Source organism: Protopterus annectens, chromosome 7.part1, assembly GCF_019279795.1.
Source record: "Protopterus annectens isolate FY-2018-M chromosome 7.part1, PAN1.0, whole genome shotgun sequence".
NCBI classification, from domain to species: Eukaryota; Metazoa; Chordata; order Ceratodontiformes; family Protopteridae; genus Protopterus; species Protopterus annectens.
The window spans coordinates 31133912-31156215 of NC_056740.1; the positions used below are offsets into that span (position 1 = coordinate 31133912).

A 22304-nucleotide genomic window follows, 5' to 3' on the forward strand; every position below is an offset into this window, starting at 1 on the left:
TACTGCTTTGTACAACTGCTGTACAAATTACCAACAACTATCTCATAAGAGATAAACATTTCTCCATTTGAAACAACTTTGCAAGAGTAACTGCAACAATTTACCTTGAAGCGTGAAGGACACGTTCAAGCTATCAAATAAACAAACAGTGTGAAAGGTGTAATTCTAGAGAAAAAAATGTACCTTTCGTTCTGGCTTCTGGATTTCAGGCAAGATAGCACAGAATGGTTTGATGACTTCAAGAAATTTTACTACAAGGAGAAAAAAAAAAAAGAGAGAAAGTAAGCAACAACCTAAAAGTACAGTCTACTTTGGTAGGCAAACTGATATTTTTCTAACATTAATTTATTCAGAAAAGGAGTTTCAGCATGAAACTTCAAATGACTTTATATAACCAAATACTTCTACATTTAAAACTATTTAGCATTTGTCACGTGGAAAAGTGGGCTGGTCAACAGACACTTTTCACCCAAAACCCAGAATAAATTAAGAGTAAACACTCCCACACACACATACAAATGATCATAGGTTCACAAATATGCACACACAAATACATAACAAACGCACGTGAGCACACACACAGTCTGTTTTGCCTTTTCTGCACTGGTGCAACCCCTTGAGCCTACTTACCTGCCTGTATCCAGAATCCCAGCCTTCCATTCCAGCCACACATTTTGAATGCAGAATGCGAGTTCTGCACAGAGTTACATTAACAAACTGAAAAATGCTAACTATAAACATATGCTTACTCTGCCACAATGTACTTGCTGGTCTCGCATTACTGCTAGCCTCATTTTGTTCTGGCTCTGCAGAGGCTTTACCAACTCCTGTTGTGCAGGAAGAACTTCCTGCACCATTCCCCTCCCTCTCACAATCTCCCCGACCCCAAAGTGCACCAAACCTATACTCCTCTAACCCTTCAACAATCCACACCATTGTACTCCTCTAACCCTTCAACAATCCACACCATTGTACTCCTCTTACACAAACACACACACTAACCCTCTGCTAAATTTAAATATTTACTTTAGATCACCTCAACTTTAACTAAAACACATTTCTAACATCCCAAAACACAACAGAAGACTTAATATACCCGCTTACGTTTTAAGAAATTACTCACAATTAAACTGCCCCTCTTCGTTATGGATCTACCATGCCTCCCCCTCCCTTACTTGCTCTAACTTTACTACTCCAACCAATATTCAAATCTCTCTATCAAAGCTTTGTAAGTATAAGTCAAGTACAAGTTCAGATTTTCTTCACGAACCTTAAAAATATTTATAAGGGATTCTCCTTTCAGGGAACCATCTGGCAAAACATAGGATTCAGAGGTAAACAAGTAGTGGCAGCCACTGAAAAACCTCATGCATCTTCAAAATTTGAATTTGCTAACTGGGGCACAGCACTGATCCCACTGGACCCATTTCAGTCTCAGTCCAGGGAAAACAACACAGTAATCCATTCCCTCAAGAAACATTAAAGTTCTGGATGGTAATCCCCCACATGAACTTGTCTGCCCAGCCTTGTACAGGTGTTACTCAAAGGGTGATCACCCAAAGCCTGCAGAGAAGTGCACGATTAGGAAGCACGAAAGTTCTGACGTTTTTGAACCACAGCGACAAAGTTTATACCATTTTTTGTGCGTGGTAGTGACTAGACCTAGTGAGAGGTGTCCTAATTCTTTGGAAGCTGGCTGTTGGGTCAGACCCTTGGAATTACTTCTATTAGAACAGCTTAGGCTACTGCAGCAGTAATTTACTCAAACATTTACTGTTATGGTGAGTTTCCTTACACAATACTTCCCCTGCTTCTAATCTATGAAAAAATGTCCATCATCTTGGTTATTTACAGGAACTTGCAGATGGGCATTGTTTAAATCTAGAAATCAAAATAAAGGCTCATGGGAGGGAAAAAAAGTTCTAGAATAACACCTTCAGCCTTGGTGCCAAAAAAACTTGTTCAGCCTGGGAAGTGCCAGTGTGGGCATCTAGGAAGATCCTTTACTCAGTCTGGAGTAGAATCCCTCTGGAACCCTATTTAGCATTCTCTGAACTGACTTTACAATTTGTAAAAGGCATCAGCTACTACTGACCTTCTGGGACAGGTGGCGTTCCAAGAAATTTGGTTTTGGAGCTGTAGTGTCACTTTTTATACAGTTAAATCACTCACTGCCAATTTGATTCAAAGTCAAGTTGCTATAGGATTAAGTTTAATCTGTCAGTTTTTTGTACAGTAGCATTGTCACCTCAAAGGAAAATGTACACTGGTTTCGTTATTGGCTGGGTTGCCCTCTTTGCAGAGTTTGCATGCCTTCCTGTGTTCATGTGCACTTTCTTCAGATACACCAGTTTCCTTCCACATTCCAAACACAAGCAGCAGCTGAAATTGGACTTTAAAAATTGTCCATTGTGTATGTGTGTGTGTGTGGGGGGGCTTGCACATGTGATGAAAGAAAGGGATCTATTCCCTGTTTACATAGTAAGCTACATTAATGGCACTAGGTGTTAGTGGGCTCTCTGTAAAAACTGTAGGGGACGTGATAGCATTGCATGGAATAAATGTGTTGCTTCTTTACACATGTACACAGTTCATATTTTTATTCTTCTGTAGAAGCATCTTACTGAACCAGCAGTGTAACTACTACTGTGCTATCAAAGTTTAATACAGTTTTGAAACTTAAAAAAAAAAAAAAAAAAAGGTTGCAGGCAATGAAGCCCTGCAGCAGCTAGCTTACATAATGTCCCAACCTTCTTCCATCAATTTCCTAAAGGGCCTAAGCAACAGCCTAGCAAGCATTCCAACAATGCATTCAAAGGGATCTTCCACCCTGTTCTCACATGAGAACTTCTCAAATCAAGTCAAAGGAGGACTCCAGGTTTACTTTATGTAAAATAAGCCTATACAGCTTGATGACTGGGTATAAACTATACTTAATGCATATTTCACAATGACAAAATGAGCAGGTCTGCTACCATTCAAATCTCAGTTTGCTTACTGTTTGCATACTTTTAATTTCATTACCAGGATCAATATTCACTATTACCAGTACACTAAGTCTAGATGGCCAGGTGTTTTTATGTGATGGATACTAGTTTAACTGTTATGCTGAATGGAAAACCTCAAGCTGGCACAACCCAATAGTGGAGGTCCAAAGTGAAAAGCCCATACACTTAAGTTATATTATAGGTTCATAGGTAGGTACTAGGCTATCGGCCCTAGGGCCCATACAAGCCTAGCCAAAAAATGTAGCCTGGCTTTCGCCATCCAAGAAAATTATTTTCCTGTGCCCCTGTCGAGCAGAGCCACAGAAGTGATCCCCGGGGTGAATTTCCCATTTCCCATCCAATAAATCAAGATTTTTCTTGAAGAGTGCTAATGAGGAGCTCTGTTTGACATAGATAGGTAGTCTGTTCCAGAGTATGGGAAGTCTCTGGGACAGGAATCTATCCCTCCAGCATGTTCTGTTTATTGTGTTGACAAGGTTTAGGTCTCTAGAGAGTGTAGCTCGGAGGGATTTCTTTAAGTGGGGCATGTCCAACAGCTCTGGGTTTGACATGGCTTTGTATGTTAGGCAGAGATCGCCCCCGAGTAGGCGATATCCGATGGAGTAAAGCTGTAGTTTTTTTGAGACTGTCTGCATAGGGCATCTGTTTGAGGCCAGTATTCCTCTTTGTGAGGTATTTCTGTGGTCTTTCCAGTTGTTGTAGATGTCTTGTGACGTACATACCAAAAGGGGCGTTGTACTCTATAATGGGTCTAATGAGTGATTAGTAGAGGTGAACAATGACCTATTTTTTCTGGATGAGAAGAGCCACGTAGAAGGATTTCCTGACCATTGTGGCAATGTGATTATCAAAAGGATAGACTACTGTCCACCTGTGTCCCAAGGTCTCATCACATTTTCGGCATTAAGTAGACTACCAGCTATGTGGTAGATCATGGGTACAGAGTTTTTACCAAACGGGATGACAATACACTTTTTAGCATTGAGCTTCAGGCCATGGCTTTGACACCAGCTATCTGTCTCAGTGAGGCCCTTTTGTAGTTTGTCCACATAGTTAGGAGTTTTGATTATGGCTCCTAGTTTGCAGTCATCTGCAAACTTTGTTAGCCAAATACCTTCTGTGTTGGCCTGCACTTCAGAGAAGTAGATACCAAAACAGGAGAGGACCCAGGACTGAACCCTGTGGTACTCCCACTTGTCACTGGTCTGATGTCCGATTTGGAATCTGCTACTTTCACAGTGTGGGTTCTGTGCGTGAGCCAACTGGCAACCCAACTTGTGACATAGGGATTTATACCTAGTTTAGTGATCTTATCTATAATTCCAGAGTGGGGGATGGTGTCGAAAGCCTTGGCGAGATCTAGATAAGCTGTGTGAACCATTTTACCCTCATCTATGGCTTTGGTGACTTCTTCAAAGAAGTCAATCAGGTTTAGGAGACATGATCTGCCTTTTACAAATCCAAACTGAGTAGGGTCCAGAGTTTGGAGATTACCAATGTCTTTGTTTACGAGTTCCACGATGATACGTTCCATGGCCTTGCAGACCAGCTCGTCAGGCTAATGGGGCGGTAGTTCCCAGGGTCTGTCTTGGCTCCCCCTTTGTGGAGTGGGTTAAATGTCGCTGTGCACCATTCAGTGGGTACAAAGCCTGAGGTGAGGCTATGATTGAACATGGTACTTAGGTAGGGTGCCAGTTCATTCTGTAGTTCATGTACAACACAGCCTGGGATATTGTCAGGTCCCATGGATGCTGTGTTCTTGGCTTTGGAGAGTGTGTTTACCTGTGCAGCTGTGATTATAGGAACTTTGCATTCTTCCGGTATAGAGATAGGCCCTCTAGGGGTGAGGGGTAAAGTTAGCACTGAACCTATCTGCTAGGATGTTGGCAATATCAGTTGGTTCTGTATATTTAGTGCCATTGTGCTGTAACTCAGAGCAGATCTGAGTGTTCCCATTTAGATTCTTGACATAGCTATAGAATGCTTTGTGGTTGTCTTTATAGAGTCAGTGGCAATTTTGTTTTCGTAACTAGCTTTGGAGGATTTTATGAGGGATCTCAGCTTCTTACTGAGGTTGACCAGGGAGTTCCTCCGGTCATAGGATTTTACTCTTTTTTGCAACAGTTTCTTTCTTCTGTTGTAGAGTTGGTTTATGGCAGAGGACCACCAGATTGGCTTCCTTTTTTTGGAGGATAACATCTTGGTTCCATTAGGGATCGCATGATCCATGCACTAGTGTAAGTGCTTATAAAGTGCATTTGTGTAGGATTCGGCAGTCGTACCTCTATTGCCCGTCTGCATGGGTGTCATGAAGTTTGCCATTTCTGTCTTAAGAAGTGTGAAGTTGGCTTTGGAGAAGTTTTTTATGATTGTTTCCCTAATTGGGGCTGGGGGTGGGATGTGGATGTCTAGGCTGATTAGCTTGTGGTCAGATCTGACCAACGAGGAACTGACCTCTGGTGTGGCACACCGGTTTCCCATGTTGGTAATGACCAGGTCTAGGATATTGCTGCCCCTGGTGGGGGTGTGAATAAGTTGATCAAAGGCGTTGGAATTTATGAATTCTAGAAAACGCTGAGCAAGAGAGTTGGTACACGAGTAGTTTTTCCAGTTAATGGTGGGGTAGTTGAAATCGCCCATTATTAGGGTGTTTAGTTGTAACCTAATACTTTCCAGTGCATCAAGAAATGGAGTGTAAATCCTGGGGCATGGTGGGGGGTCTGTAGCAAGCTACAATTTGGATTGCGGTCTTGTCCAGAGTTAGTTGCACTTGGAAAATCTCGGATGCATTATGCTGTGCAACTAGCCTGGACGTGTGGATATCCTTAATGAATATGGACATACCTCCGCCTTTAGTGCTTCATTCTGGGTTAGGTGGCCGAAAGGTGTTTTATGAATTGAAGCCTGGTAATGCAGGGGTGCTCTCTGGAGCTTTGAACCAGGTCTTTGTCAAGGCACAGATGTCAATGTTCTCCATTTTAAGGACTGCCTCGAGGGAGTGCAATTTGAGGTTTAGACTTCTAGCATGGAGTAGCATTACCCTCAGATTTTGCTTGCTTCTACCGGTTATGGTGGTGAATTTGTCATTTGAACATTGCCTAAAAATGGCACTATAGGGGTGGCAAGAGCCTTAGCCAATATCCACAATCTGAAGGGCGACAGGTGCAGGCCATCTCTGGCAAAGCATCGTGGACTGTCGATCATGTCGTCCCAGGCAGACAAATACTGTATCCCCTTATAATGACACCAGAAGCTTAGCCAACTGTTGAAGTCAATCATTTTGTCCTTGTACTGTGGTATCATTCTGGGTGATGGCAGGATGCTACTCAAGGTTAGGGTCATACCTGCCTGGGATACAAGATCGGAGAGCTCCTTCATGTCTCTTTTCATGTAGTCCAGGGAGATACGTCTCAGGTCATTCACACCAACATGGACAATGACAGTGTCATATTTGTACTTATTGTGGAGTGACCTGAGTGCATGCGTTGTGGCGGATCCTGGCACCTGACAGGCAGCTGACAGTAACTTTCTCCTTGTTTAGTCTAGTGAATGGAACATCAGTGTGCCTGACTATAGAGTCACCTATGACTAGAGTGTTGGGTACGTTGTTATGCCTTATGGGCTGTGGTTGAGTGGCACACTGAGTTTGTGGGCTATGTGTCATTTGGGTTGTGTTGGGGGTGGAGTTTGCTTGCGTTTATGCTTTGGATGTCCCTGTTGCTTGGGCAGGTTTTTATTGAGAGCCTCCGTGAATGTAGGTGTGTGTTTTGTGTTTCTATGTGTGTGTTTTGGTGGTGTAGGTTTTGAGGGACTATGTGATGAGTGTGGTGTGGTGCTAGTGTTTACCTTCTCCTCTTGACTGTCTAGTCCAGTCTTGGGTGAAGACAGCTTTGCTTCCAGTTTGGCTATATAAGTGCATCTCTCACAGGCTGTAGTGTTGGGTGGTAGGAGGAGAGGGTTGTTTGTGTACATGAGGCAATTGTTGCATTGCACCAAGATGCCCAGATTCATCAGGTAGACAGGAGAAATCACTGGGAGCTGACCCTTAGACATGTCTGGATAAGTGCTTATTTACCAAGTACTAAAAACTGCTTTCCACTAGATAAGTGAGGAAAGTTGAGTGCTGTAGTAATTTGCAGCTTATGTAGTGCTTACAATGAGTTCTGAACAAGTGCTGAGTTCAAAGAAACAGATTTGAGTGCTGAAACTAGAAAACTGGCTAGTTATAAGAAAAAAACTAAGCTAGAAGGCTTCCCTCCAACACAGAAGGGCTTGGGGGCTCAGAAGCCTACAAACAGTCTAGACCACTTATCAGGAAAAGCAGGAAACGAGATTAAATTTGTTTTTATCTCCTTTCCTAGATGCTCTCTTTGTACACAGTAGGAGTGCCTGAAATCAGAATATGATCTCACTGCACTCAGTTCAGTGAGCAAATGAGATGGGCCCAGGAGGAGTATCCAAACACAAATTTACAAGAGGGGCGGGCAGTTTCAAGGCCACCAAGATTAACACAAAAACAGGGAGGGTAGGTGGGAAACTAACTGAAGAACAAAGTCAAAACTTCCAGTTCAGTTAATATTCCTGCAACACAGTTAAATCAATTTAAATACTGTATTATTTGAAAAAAGTGCAGATAAAGGTACTTAAATACTCTTATACATCCAGTTGAACACAGCTAGATCTTAGCCGGCCAAAGCTGAGGTTTTTAAGCAGAAAATATTTCAAACTGTACCATTTAAATAGGCAAGGACAGGAAATCAAAGAATGTGGCTACCCCCACACCTGCAATTACTAACAAATAATAAAATTCAAGCAAGCACTGACTGAAGAGCAGAGTCAATGGAGCAAAAACTTCTTTCGGCTTTTCCCGGTTAGGGTCACCACAGCAGATCACCTGTCCACTCATGATTGGCAGTGGAGTTTTACGGTGTCAAGTTGCCAGCCCTGCGCCCAACCTTCCACAGAAGGCACTCACACCTAGCCAATTCAGAGTGTCCAATCCACCTACAGCATGTCTTTGGAATGTGGGAGGAAACTGGAGCACCCGGAGGAAACCCACGCGACCACAGGGAGGACATGCAGACTCCACACAGAAGGCACCCCTGCCGAGGATTGAACCAGAGAACCTCTTGCTGCGAGGCGATTATGGAGCAAAAACTATGTAGCACAATTATATACAACAGTAAAAAGAAATCAAATTTAGACAAATTAAATCAAGAAATTATACATGCAAACAAGGCAAAATATACAGAAATTATGACAAGTCAGGAGTACAAACCAGAGGAGCACGCTTTGAAAGCAGAGAAACATAACACTTAAAAAAACTTAACATACATCATGGAATGCAGAAAAAGTACAGACTGAAATAAAGACTGCAGAGCAGAGGGCACTACATAAAACAAAGCCTCACTATAGTAAGCTGGATTACAGCTAAACCGGATACACAAAATAGAACACTTTTGCTCTCTTATCAAATTTACATCAAATACACAGCTTCTAGCAGATTTACATCTCTTCTGACATTACCCACAAATTAAGTACATTCCAAAGCTTTATGGTAGACACCCAAGCTGAAACTTAACTTTACAGTAGATCATAAACTGAACAGCAAAATGTCAATATAAATACTGTAGATCACCAAGACTGTGTATGTTATGTACCAGCTCAGACATTTTCCTACCTTTGATTGTATGGCACAAACACCCCAATGTACATCTTGTGGTGCCTCACTGCTCTTATCAGTTACCCACGTTTTAACTCATTCGATACAGCAATGTTTACTACAGTTACTTTACTGAAACTGCCATTGCTCACATATTGTAAACGTTTTGCCATATGGTCCAGGTCAACCCTATTAAGGGACTCTTTGGCAACTGCTCTTTTCCAGTTAAACAGATAATGTATGTAGAGTTCTCAAGTCAAATATAAAATCAATCTCTGAAAAATGAGACATAACTCTCATAAACAGTGTGCCATTCAAACAAAGCCCCTGAGGCAAAACAGCATCCCAACACACTAGTCATAGCTGACTCAATAGTGAGGCACACTGATGTCCCACTCAAATAAGAAGAAGTCAGCTGCCTGCCAGGCACCAGGATCCGACACGACAACTCATGCACTCAGGTCACTCAATAACAGGTACAAATATGACTGTCATTGTACATGTGGGTGTGAATGACTAGAGATGTACTTCCCTGGACTACATGAAGAGACAGGGGAGCTCTTGGATTACGTAGCCCAGGTGTGTATGACCCTAGCCCTGAGCCAAGTTTCTGGTGTCATTCTAAGGGGATCCAGCATCAGTTTGCCTGGGATGACATGATTGACAGACCACAAAGCTTTGCCAGAGATGGCCTGCAACTTTCACCCCTGGGCTTCCAGATACTGGCCAAGGCTCTTGCCACCCCTATAGTGCCTTTTTAGGCAGTGTTCCAAAGACCAAATTACCACCGTAATAGCTACAAACAAATGCAATTTGAGGGTCATGCTGCTCAACACTAGATGCCTAAATTTCAAAATGCACTCGCGGGAAGTACTCCTTAAAATGGAGAACATCGACATTTGTGCTGTAACAGAGACCTGGTTCAAGGCAGCAGAAAGCACCCCTGCACTACCAGGCTACAACTCATTCCACACCTTTCGACCCCAGAACTTGGACCGAAGCTCCAAAGGCAGTGGCATTTCCATATTCATAAAGGATGCGCACACCTCCAGACCGACAGCCCAACAAAATGCATCTGAGATACTTCAGGTGCAGCTAACATTGGATAAGACAGCGATTCAGGTCGTAGCCTGCTACAGGTCCCCAACCATGTCCCAAGATTGACACACCACATTCCTAAGCACCCTGGAGAATATTAGGGTCCAACCTAACACTGTCATACTGGGAGACTTCCAACTACCCCTCCATTAACTGGGAAAACCACTCGTGTACCAATACACTTGCCCAACGCTTTGTGGAATTCATTAATTGCAATGCCCTGGACCATCTCGTTCTTACCCCACTAGAGGTAGCAACATCCTTCACCTGGTCATTACCAACATGGGTGAAAGTTGCTCTACACCAATAAGTCACCTCCTCCCCGATTAGATCCGATCACAAGCTAATCATCTTGGAAATCCATATCCCTCCCACCCCCCTCAACAAAAGGTAACCACCATGAAAAACTTGTCCAAAGCTAACTTCAGGCTCCTAAAAATCAGAGGTGGCTAACTTCATGGCACCCATGGAAATGGAGAATAGTTGCATGACCGCCAAATCATACACCAATGCACTGTACAAACACGTACACAAAAGCATGGATCTCACCATACCCAAAAGAACTAAGACGCACTCCTCAAAAGGAAGCCATTCTGGTGGTCCCCTGCCATAAACAAACTCTACAATATAAGGAGGAAACTGATGCGGAATAAGGAGAGTATGGAGAAAATAGATATATGTGCAGTAACAGAAATCTGGTTTAAGGCTCCAGAGAGCACCCCAGCACTACCAAGATAAACTCTTACCATACATTTCGGCCACAAAACCCAGACCGAAATACAAAAGGCGGGGGAGTACCCATATTCATCAAGGATACCCACACCTCCAGGTTAATGGCACAGCACGATGCTTCAGAGATAATCCAAGTGCAACTAACAATGGGCAAAACTGCTATTCGAATTATAGCTTGCCACATCACCCACCATGTCCCAGGACCCCCACTCCACATTCCTGGAAACAAAGGTCCTACAAAACACCCTGATATTGGGGGATTTCAATTACCCAAACATTAACTGGGAGAACTACTCAAGTACAAAACTCCCTTGCCCAACATTTCTTAGAATTTATAAAGTCAAAACGCCCTGGATCAACACCCACCAGAGGTGACAACATATTGCACCTGGTCATCACCAACATGGGCGACTGGTGTTCCACACCAAAGGTCAACCCCTCGCTGGTTAGATCTGACCATAAACAAATCACTCTGGATATCCACATTCTGCCACCACCCCCAGTCAAAGAAACCACTGTGAAAAACATTTCAAAAGCAAACTTCACGTTACTTAAAAAGACCAAGGTGGGAAGATTCAAAGCCCCCATGCTAAAGGAGAACACTGTCCAAGCAGAAAAATCCTTTACTAACCTACAAGAATGCATGGATTGTGCTATCCCAAACAAAACCAAGACTCACTCCTTCAAGAAAAGGAAGCCAGTATGGTGGACCCCTGCCATAAACAAGTTATACAACAGGAGGAGGAAACTAGTACAGAGGAAAAAAAAAAAAAAAAAAAAAGTAAGAGAGAGTAAAATCCCAAGAAGGGACGACATCCCTGATCAGCATCAGCAAGAAACTACGTTCCCTCATAAAATCATCCAAGGCTAGCTTTGAAAGAAAAATTGCCATGGACTCCAAAGATAACCACAAGGCATAGGCATTCTTTAGCTATGTCAAGAATCTAAATGGCAATTTTCAGATCTGCTTGGAGTTGGTGCAGAATGGCACAAAATACACTGAACCGACCAATATAGCCAACATCCTGGCAGACCGGTTCAGTGCAAACTTCACCCCCCTCTCACCCCCAAAAGGGCCCATAGCTATATGAGAAGAATGTAGTGCCCCTGAAATCAGAGACACTCAGGTTAAAACAGCCCTCTCCAAAAGCCAAAAACACAGCATAAATGGGAACGGACAGTGTCCCAGGCTGCGTCCCACACAAGCTCCACCCCTCACCTAAACACAGCCTCTCCACAGGTTACATGCCCACAGAGTGGTGCACAGCAACGGTTACTCCACAAAAAATGGACCCCGGGAAATATCGCCCTATAAGCCTGACTAGCTTGGTCTTCAAAGCTATGGAGCGAATCATCATGGATCTCATTAACAGAGACATTGGAAACATCCAAACACTGGAGCCTACCCAGTTCAGCTTTAAGGGCAGACCATGCCTCCTAAACCTGGTGGACTTTTGAGACAGCCACCAAGGCTATAGACGAGGGAAAGGTGGTCCACACAGCCTACCTAGACCTTGCAAAGGCCTTCGACACCATTCCCCACTCAGATATTCTAGACAAGCTCACCAGCCTGAACATAAACCCCTACATCATGAGATGGGTTGCCAACTGGCTCACGGACAGAACCCACATGGTAAGAGATGAGGGAGCCAAGTCAGACTCTAAACCTGTTACAAGTGGCGTTCCCCAGGGCTCAGTCTTAGGACCCCTCCTGTTCGGCATATACGTCTCAGAGATGCAGGCAAGCACAGGACGACTACAGCTGACCAAATTCGCAAAGGACTGCAAACTAGGGGTTATAATTGACTTTTCCGGCTGACAAAGACATCCTCCAAAAGGGTCTCAATGAGACAGATACCTGGTATTTAAATACCAAAAAGTGCATAGTCATCCCGTTTGGAAAAAAAGTACCCACAAATTACCACATAGGCGGTAGCCCCCTAAATACAGAAGAAGATGTAACAAGGGATCTGGGGACCCAAGTAGACAGTAACCTCTCCTTTGATAATCACATTGCCAAAGTGGTTAGAAAATCCTTCTATGTGGCCCTCCTAATCACAAAAAGGTTTGCATCCAGATCGAAAGAGGTCACTGGACCCCCTATATGCATCACTCATCAGACCCATCATACAGTACAATGCCCCATTTGGGATGTAACTTACAAGACACCTGCAGCAACTGGAAAGACCACAGACGTACCTCACCAAGAGGATCAATGGCCTCAAGCAGATGCCCTATTCAGCTCGACTGAAGAAACTCCAGCTGCACACAGTTGCATACTGCCTACTCAGAAGTGATCTCTGCCTGACATACAAGGCCATGTCCAACCCAGAACTGATGGACATGCTCCACCTAAAGAAAACCATATTCCCTCGAGCCACACGCTCCAGGGATCTAAACCTCACCACAACAATAAATAGGATGTGCTGGAGGGATAGATTCCTGTCCCAGAGACTTCCCATGCTCTGGAACAATATTGCAATCTACATTAGGCAGAGCTCCTCATTAACCCTCTTCAAGGAGAAACCTTGACGAGTGGATGGGAAACAGAAAGTTTATCCCCAGGGATCACTTCAATGACTCTGCTTGACAGAGGCACAGGGAATTAAGGGGGGGGGGGGTTTAAAGCCAACGCATTCTGGCTAGGCTTATAAATGCCTTCGGGCAGATCGCCTAGAAGTCCTAAGACTGGAAAAACTCCCACATCAGCCTCAACAAAAGGATGAGATCCCTCATCAAATCCTCTAAAGCTAGCTATGAAAACAGAATTGCAGCAGATAGTAAAGACAAACACAAGGCCTTCTATAGTTATGTAAAGAATGTCCTCGGCAATACCCAGATTTGCTCTGAGCTACTGCACAAGGGTACCTCCTACCGCCAACAGATACTGCAAAAAACTGGCAGACAGATTCAGTGCTAACTTTACCCCCCCCAAGGACCAATCACAATACCAATATATTGCCAGACATCAGTATTACTGCTGCACAGGTTAAAACAGCAATGTTCAAGGCCAAGAATACAGCTTCTATGGGACCTGACAGTATTGTTGGCTGTGTTCTACATGAACTAAACAGAGTGAACGGGCACCTCACCAGGCTTTGCCCCTACCGAATGGCACATTGCTACAGTCATCCCTCTCCACAAAGGAGGGGTGACTACAGACCCTGGGAACTATCACCCCATTAGCCTGACAAATCTGATATGCAAAGCAATGGAACACATCATGGACCTAATAAACAAGGATATAGGGAATCTCCAAACTCTGGATCCTACACAGTTTGGTTTTGTGAAGGGCATTGTGGGCTGTGGTGTAGCTCCTGTGTTGTCCATTACCTTACTTGGATAAGAAGGAAGTTTCTTTGCTCACCAGTGGGAGTGAGGAGCCTTGAGCAGCCTATCTGTCCCTGAAGGAGTGACCTCAGCACAAGAGCTGCAGTAATTGGTTGTTTTGGACCATTTCTAGCTCTTTTGAAGTTACCTGTTTAAAATCCGCCTCAGAGCATTTTTCTGGCTATACTACTCAGAGACAGCTCCACGTGGTCCTGCAGAGTGGTCCTATCTACAGAGAACTGAGAAAAGCGACTACTTTCCAGATTTAAGTATTTTTTTCTGTTTTTTACTTGGAATACCTTCTCTTGCTTATTTTAAAACAAGCTTATACTGTTTTTTTTAACAGTTTGCTACATTATATAGTATCTGCACTTAAAATTTTACCTGGTCGAAAATTAATCGAAAATCTGTTTGTTTAATTTAACTAAACTATTGAGGGCTGCCCACTAACGTGTGCTAGCCTGTGTAACTGATTTATTGCTGCCTTCTGTATTTCTGGGTGTTTTCCATCTAAAAACAATCCTTGTTTTCCTGCCTCTCCTCGACGTTTAGACCAGTTTACAGGCTTTGCTGTATTCTGGGCTGCGGTGTAGTTCCTGTGTTGTCCATTACCTTACTTGGATAAGAAGGAAGCTTCTTTGCTCACCAGTGGGAGTGGGGAGCCTTGAGCAGCCTGTCCCTGAAGGAGTGACCTCAGCACAAGAGCTGTAGTAATTGGTTGTTTTGGACCATTTCTAGCTCCTTTGAAGTTCCCTGTTTAAAATCCGCATTTGCTGGCTTTATGATTGGTTAAACTTTCTGGCTCGCCAAGTCTGCTCTTCAAATTTTCCTTAGAAAGCTCTACTCTTAGAATAACCAGTCTACTCATTATATTATAAGCATAGCACTTGTTCTCAAAGCTTCTCTTCTAAGCAAGCACTCTCAAACTCAAGTAGCACTACATCCACCTACCACCCCAACCACTTCCCTTAAAGGCACAGCACTCTCTTGTAATATTCTAGCATGTCAAGTGGTAGATTGCTAGCATCTTCTCCTGTTCAGCTGGTTAATCTGGGAATCTTGAGACAATGCTATAATTGTCTCATGTACACAGACAACCCTCTCCTCCTCCCAACAAACACAAATACATGTGAGATGTAGCCAAACTGGAGGCTGAACTCTCTCAACTCAGGACTGGCAAGACCAGACAGGAGGAGAAGGTAACCACACACACACACACAAAACAAACCCAATCACACATAGACCTACCCCAACTGCAAATCAAGTACATAACACAAAAACACACTTGGAGGCTCTATTAAAAAACTTACCAAAACAACAGAGGCTCCCAAAGCAGACACCCAAAAATCCACCACCTCAAAACATAACACATGCAACACATACTTCAATAAATCGGTGTGTCAATAAATCACAGCCCTTAAGGCCAAACACTATGCCTGATAAACTAGTGATAGGTGACTCTAGTCAGACACACTGACGTCCCACTTACCAGTCTGAGCAAGGAGAGGGTAACGGTAAGCTGCCTATCGGGGGCTAGGATCCGTCATATAACACATGCACTCAGGTCACTCAAAAGCACGTACAAATATGACTCTGTCATTGTGAATGACCCGAGACGTACCTCGTTGGACTACATGAAAAGAGACAGAGGAGCTCTCTGATTATGTAGCCCAGGTTGGTATGACCCTGACCAGCATCCTGCCCTCACCAAGAATGATGCCACAATACAAAGACAAGATGATCAGCTTTAATAATTGGCTCAATTACTGGTATCATTCAAGGGGGATCCAATGTCTGTCTGCCTGGGATAACATGCTGGACAAGCCACGCTGCTTCGCAAGGGACAGCTTGCACCTGTCACCACTGGGCTTCCGGATATTGGCTAAGGCTCTTGCCACCCCCATAGTGCCTTTTTTAGGCAAGGCTCAAAAGATGAACCCACCTCCTTAGAAAACAAAAATGGAAAAAAATTAAGGGTAGTGCTGCTCAATGCCAGAAGTCTAAATCTCAAGATGCAAGCTCTCGAAGCACTCCTCAGTATGGAGAACATAGATGTCTACGCTGTAACCGAGACCTGGTTCAAGGCTCCTAAGAGCACCCCAGCGCTACTAGGCTTTACCTCATATCATGCTTTTCGGCCCCAAAACCCGGGCCGAACCACAAAGGGAGGGGGAGTGTCCATATTCATCAAGGATACCCACACCTCCAGGTTAGTGGCAACTCATGAAGCATTGGAGACCATCCAGGTGCAGCTAACCGTAGACAAAACTGCTATACAACTGGTTGCATGTTACAGACCACCCTCCCAATCTCAAGAACCCCACTCAGACTTCCTGAAGACATTGGAAGATATGAATGTCTCACCAAATACCATCATATTGGGAGACTTCAACTACCCTAACATAGACTGGGTGCACTATTCTAGCCCTAACACCTTAGCCCAAAGGTTCCTGGAATTCATAAACTCAAATGCAATGGAACAGCTAGTCACCTCTCCCACAAGGGGGGAGAATATACTAGACCTGATCATCACAAATATGGGGACAAAATGCTCCACACTGGAAGTATTCCCCTCATTGGTGAGATCTGACCACAAACTAATCACCCTAGATATACATTTACCACCTCCACCCCCAGCACAAAAGACTACAGTGAGAAACTTCTCAAAAGCTGACTTTACACTTCAAGACTGAGATGGTATCATTTAAGCCCACAGGGCCAATGGAAACCACATCCCACAATGCTGAATCCTACACAAATGCTTTCTACGGACATCACCAAGAATGCATGGATCGTGCAATCCCAAATAAAACCAAGACCCTCTCCACCAAAGGAAAGGGTCCTGTCTGGTGGACCCCAGCCATAAACAAATTGTATAACAAAAGAAGGAAGCTACTGCAAGACAGAGCAAAATCCCATAAAGGGAAGGCATCTCTGATCAGCACTAGTAGAAAACTACGTTCTCATAAAAACATCCAAGGCCAACTTTGAGAGAAAAATCGCCAAGGACACTAAAGATAACCACAAGGCATTCTTCAGATATGTTAGAAACCAAACTAGGCGCCATAGTCGATACACCAGCTGACACATACATCCTACAGAAAGGCCTCACCGAAATGGTCAACTGGTGCCGGAATCATGGCCTTAAACTGAATGCCAAGAAATGTATAGTCATCCCCTTTGGGAAAAACAAAGTACCCACAAATTATCACATAGACAGCAACCCATTGAGTACAGAAAATCAGAGACCTGGGGACCAAAGTTGATAGTGACCTCTCATTTGACACCCACGTTGCCAAAGTGGTTAGAAAAACTTTCTACCTTGCCCACCTTATCATGAAGGGGTTCACATCCACATCAAAGGAGGTCATCGTGCCCCTGTACTCCTCCCTTATCAGGCCCATGATTGAGTACAATGCCCCATTTGGTATGTACCTCACCCGGCACTTGCAACAGCTGGAGAGACCCCAGAAGTATCTCAAGAGGATCAAGGGTCTCCATATGTCATATGCTGCCAGGCTAAAGAAACTCCAGCTCTATTCAGTAGCATACCGCCTGCTCAGAGGTGATCTGTGCCCGATGTAAGAGGCCATGTCCAACCAGGAATTGATGGACATGCTCCACCTCAAAAAAAACAAATCCATAAGAACCACGAGAGCCAAAGATTTAAACCTCAGTACAAACATGAATAGAACATGCTGGAGGGACAGATTCACAACTCAGAGGCTTCCCATACTCAAACAAAATCCCAGTCCATGTTAGGCAGAGCCCCTCACTGACTCTTGACGAGTGGATGGGAGATAGTACAGTTGTGTTACAGTTGTGTACACCTACCATAAATGTAGATGTTAGAGAGTGTCTTCACTGTTGCAGTCATGACTGTAGGATTCTCCCATGCCGGCAGGCCAGAATCCCAAAGTCTGGGTCCGGCGTCGGCTGTTCAGCCATGCTCCCTGACGTCAGAGCGCCAGGAGTACAAAGCTGACAGCCGATGCCATGTTCTCCAGTTTTTCTTGCCCCAGATGTCAGGAGTCCCAAAATGAGTAAGGTCCCATATCCTTTTCAAATACACCTCAGAAGAATGGTGAAATAAGGAACCACACAAAAGTAAAAATAAGAGAGGACAGGAGGGAGGGAAACCCAGACTGCAACAGTGAAGACACTCGAACATCTACATTTATGGTAAGTGTACACAACTGTACTATGTTCATTGTGTTTCACTGTTGCAGTCATGACTGTAGGGTAGAATACCAAAGCAGAATGAAAGGGAGGTGGTCATAAAGTAGAAGGGGTGGCTAAAAGGCCCTGCAAGACTGCAGAAGCAAAGCCTGCCCTAGACTTAGAGTAGAGAGAGGTAGATTGTAGTGCTTTGAAAAAGTATGCACTGAACTCAAGTTGCAGCTTCCAAAATGTCTTTGGTAGGAACTCCCCTGAGGAAGGCAGCTGAAGTGGCAGCAGCTCTGGTGGAATGAGTCTGTATACTCCCTGGGATTTGCTTTCCATGGTGTGAATAACAAAATCTGATTCCATGAGCAATCCATTTAGAAATGGTCCGTTTTGAAATGGCTTTGCCTTGGGAACTTGAAGCATAAGAAACAAACAATTGCTCTGATTTTCTGATGTCCTTGGTTCTGTCCAGGTAAAAACGTAGTTGTCTGTGTACATCCAAGGAATGTAAGATCCTTTCCCCTTTATTTTGAGGAGTGGGGAAAAAAGTTGGCAAGTGAATAGTTTGATTTAAAGCCACTTTGGAAACCACCTTAGGCATGAAAGTAGGATTAGTCCTTAAAGACACCCTGTCTTGATGAAAAATAATATAAGGTTCCACAGCCATAAGAGCTTGAACTCTGAAACTCTCCTAGCAGAGGTCAGAGCTAACAGGATGGCTGTTTTCCAAGATAAAAACTTGATGTCAGAAGAGGCAGCAGGCTCAAAAGGAGGCAAGGTGAGCTTTTCCAAAACATAGCTGAGATCCTAAGCAGGAATGGGAGGAGACATAGGAGGTCTTAGTTCTTAGCTCCTCTGAGAAACTGTCTCATGAGCTGGTGGGAAAAGATTGGAGGGTCTGTATTGTAATGAGCGGAAATAGCAGAGGCATAGGTTCATAGGTTTATACTAGGCTATCTGCCCTAAGGCATTTATAAGCCTCAGCAGTGACACAGAGATGATTCCATCCACAGGTCTAGATGGAGCATGTCCATTAATACTAGATCTGGATGTGAATCCCTTCATGATCAGGTGGGCAATGGAATTGCCACCTATAAGTCCTCCCATGCTGGCCTGTCAACTCTAACCCTGTGCAGACTCTCTTATTGTAAAGTTTGTTAGACAATGACTGTGTCATATTTGTACTTGCTGTGGAGTGACCCTTGGTGCTTGTGTTATGTATATATCTTCTAGAGATAGCAGGGCAGCTTACTGTGAATCTTAATGGAAGAGAAAGAGAGACCCTTATGTAAGAGATCTGTCAGGTAAAGTAAAATCAAATGAATGTTAGGAAGAAGAGGATCAGAATCCTGAGCCTGCATCCAGGAACAAAATCTTTTCCATTTTCCTGCATAAGATTTTTTAGTGCTAGGACATCTGGCTTCTAAAATGACATCCATAACCTGCTTGGGTAGGAGAGAGTGATCAAAGACACTGGATTAACCAGGCCGCCAGGCTGAGAGTTCTGACATGGGAGTGAAAAACCTGACCCTCGTGTTGGGACAGAAAGTTCGGAGTCTGTGGTAAAACCCAAGGGGGCTCCAGACATAGGTTTTTCAGAGTTGGGTACCAAAACTCTGAGGCCAATTTGGGGCCAGCAAGATCATCATCTTGGGCTTGTCCTGTTTGATCTTTAATAATACCCGTGGAAGAAGAGGAAGAGGCGGAAAGGCATATCCCGAGAGGTTTCTCCAACTGAATGATAGTGCATCCACTTTCCAAGCTTGTTAGTGGAAAGTCCTGGTGCAAAAAATCTGTAGTTTATGATTGAGGTGGGATGCAAAGAGGTCTATGTGAGGACATCCCCAGACTGCTATCATCATCCTGAATATTTTGGTGTCCAGCATCCACACGTGTGGGTCTGAAAGGTTTCTGCTCAGACTGTCTGCCAGGGAGTTTTGCTTCCCTGGTAGAAACTGAGCTTGAAGGTTCAGATTGCAAGCTAGGGCTGTGTTCCATAGATCCATGGCTAGTCTGCAAAGGGGGTAGGAATGAGATCCCCCTTGCTTGTTTATGTACCACATAACTGTGGTGTTGTCTGTCCGTATCAGTAGTAGTCCTGGTTGTAGAAGATTCCTGAAGGTCAATAGAGCTTTCTGAACGGCTAACATTTCCTTTAAATTGATATGCAGGTGCTTCTGATCCTTTGTCCAAAGGCCCTGCAGACAGTTGCCCTGAAAATGGGCTCCCCATGCATAATCTGAGGCATCCATGGTTAGTATCCGAGTGGCAGGAGGCAGACAGAAGGGTTTTCCTTTGTTTAGAGTACATGCCTTGGACCACCAAAGGAATTCCTTTTGAAGACAAGGCAGGACGGAGATCAGTATGTCTAAACTGTGGCAATGCCGAGACCATACACTTTTTAGGTACCACTGTATTTTCCTCATATGTAGTCTTGCATATGGTACGAGAAGGATGCAGGAGGCCATGTGACCCAAAGCCTGCAGGAATCTCCTTGCAGATAGAGTTAAAGTTGCCAAGGTTTTGAAAGTTGAAGCCAGCTGTAACTGTTTTTCGTATGTCAGAAATGCCATCCAAGTTGTTGTGTTTAGAGAAGCGCCCAGAAAAATTATCTGTTGTGAGGGTGTCAAATTTGACTTTTTTATGTTTACAGTGAATCCCAGGAACTTGAGAAGATTCTGAACAAACTAGATGCTGAACAAACTAGATGCTGGAGTAAGACCTCCTTGCTGTCTGCCTGAATAAGACAGTCGTCCAGATAAGGGTAAATTTGAATTCCCTTGAGTCTGCAATACGCTACTACTGGAGCCAGGCATTTGGTGAAGACCCTGGGCGCAGTAGACAATCCAAAGGGCAGCGCAGAGAATTGAAAGTGCCTCGATCCGGCCTTGAACCCGAGGTATTTTCTGCGTTCCTGCCTGATGGGAATGTGTAAATATGCCTCCTTTAAATCCAAAGTTACCATCCATGCATTTTTGGTCAGCATTGGAAGTAGCTGCTGTAGAGTAAGCATCTTGAATTTTGTGTTCAAGACTGACAGATCCAGAATGGGTCTCCATGAATTTTGCTTCCTGGGGACTAGAAAGAGCCTTGAGTAAAAACCTTGTCCCATCTCTGAAAGTGGAACTAGTTCTTTGGCTTTCATAGCCAAAAGAGCTTCCACCTGGTTTAAGGCCTCTGTCCATTGATGTTTTGGAAGATCTGGCCATCCGCTTGGCCTGGGTAGGGTATGAAAATGGAATTTGTAACCTCTTGAAACCACATCCAGAACCCACTTGTCTTGGGTTATACGAGTCCAATTTAGGTGAAAAAGAGAAAGTTTTCGTCCAACAGGGGCTTCCAGGCAAGAAGTTCCTGCAGCCCAACAGAGGGAGTCATTGAGTCTGTTTCCTATGAGCTTGTGACCTGTCCTCTCCTCCCCTAGGGGTGGAAGCAGTCCACTGTCTTGGTCTATAAGAGGCTTGTGTTTGAGGCCTTCCTCGGGAGCGTCTGTATCTACCCCTCTGAGGCCTGTCTGAATTGGGAAAGGACCAATTTTTTGTAGGCCAATTCCTGCTAAATCTGGGTGGCTGTACTTGTAAGAAATCTTTAACTGTTTGTATGGATTTTGCCTTGTCCTCCATCTTTTTAATCACATCTTCAGCTTTAGATCCAAACAAAACATTATGCTTAACAGGAGCATCTAATAATTTAGCTTTTACTTTATCTGGCAAATTTTGTTCCTTTAACCATGCATGCCTTCTAATTACTGTGCCAGAGGCAGCAGCCCTACAAGAAGCCTCCAAGGCATCAAATCCACAGTGTAAACCATGCTTCCCAACTTGTTCAATCTGCACAGGCAGAAATGGAAGTTAGCTTTTGTTTTAAAACAGACAGGAGAAATTGCTGGTATTTCAGCATATGAAACTGACAGTTTAAATCCCTAATAGATAAAAGTAGCAGAAGTGTACACTTTTTTGCCCCATCTTTTTAAAGATCTGGAATCCTTCTCAGTGGGAATGGGGTTTTTAGCAGAAGCGGCCTTATCTCCCTTAGGACCCTGAGAAATGGTTTCAGGGTCAGCAGTAGGGTTCTTGTATAAAAACTGGTGGGAATCAGGAACCCTGTAATATAGGCTTAACAGGAGCAGGAGGAAGAGAGTCAGGGGTTAAGTTAGCCTCCAAAAAAGCATCATCCACAATATCCAAAATAGGAGGAATAGCCAGGGGTCTAGGTTGGGGAAGAAGAAGAAAATCCCTTAGTCTTTTCTTAGATTCCGAATACTCCTGTCCTTCCCAGTGGAAATGTTCCCTCATTTCATGCAAAGT

General features: G+C 44.0%; 1 protein-coding gene across 1 annotated transcript in view; it reads right to left on the reverse strand.

Annotated features, from left to right (window-relative positions):
* The window catches only part of SEC61A1 (SEC61 translocon subunit alpha 1), a gene marked incomplete in the record, with an annotated part of 429191 nt that overhangs the window by 380666 nt on the left and 26221 nt on the right, over positions 1–22304 (reverse strand). Inside the window, 1 exon segment of the mRNA XM_044078537.1 lies at positions 184–251. Coding sequence (XP_043934472.1) covers positions 184–251 — 68 coding nt within the window.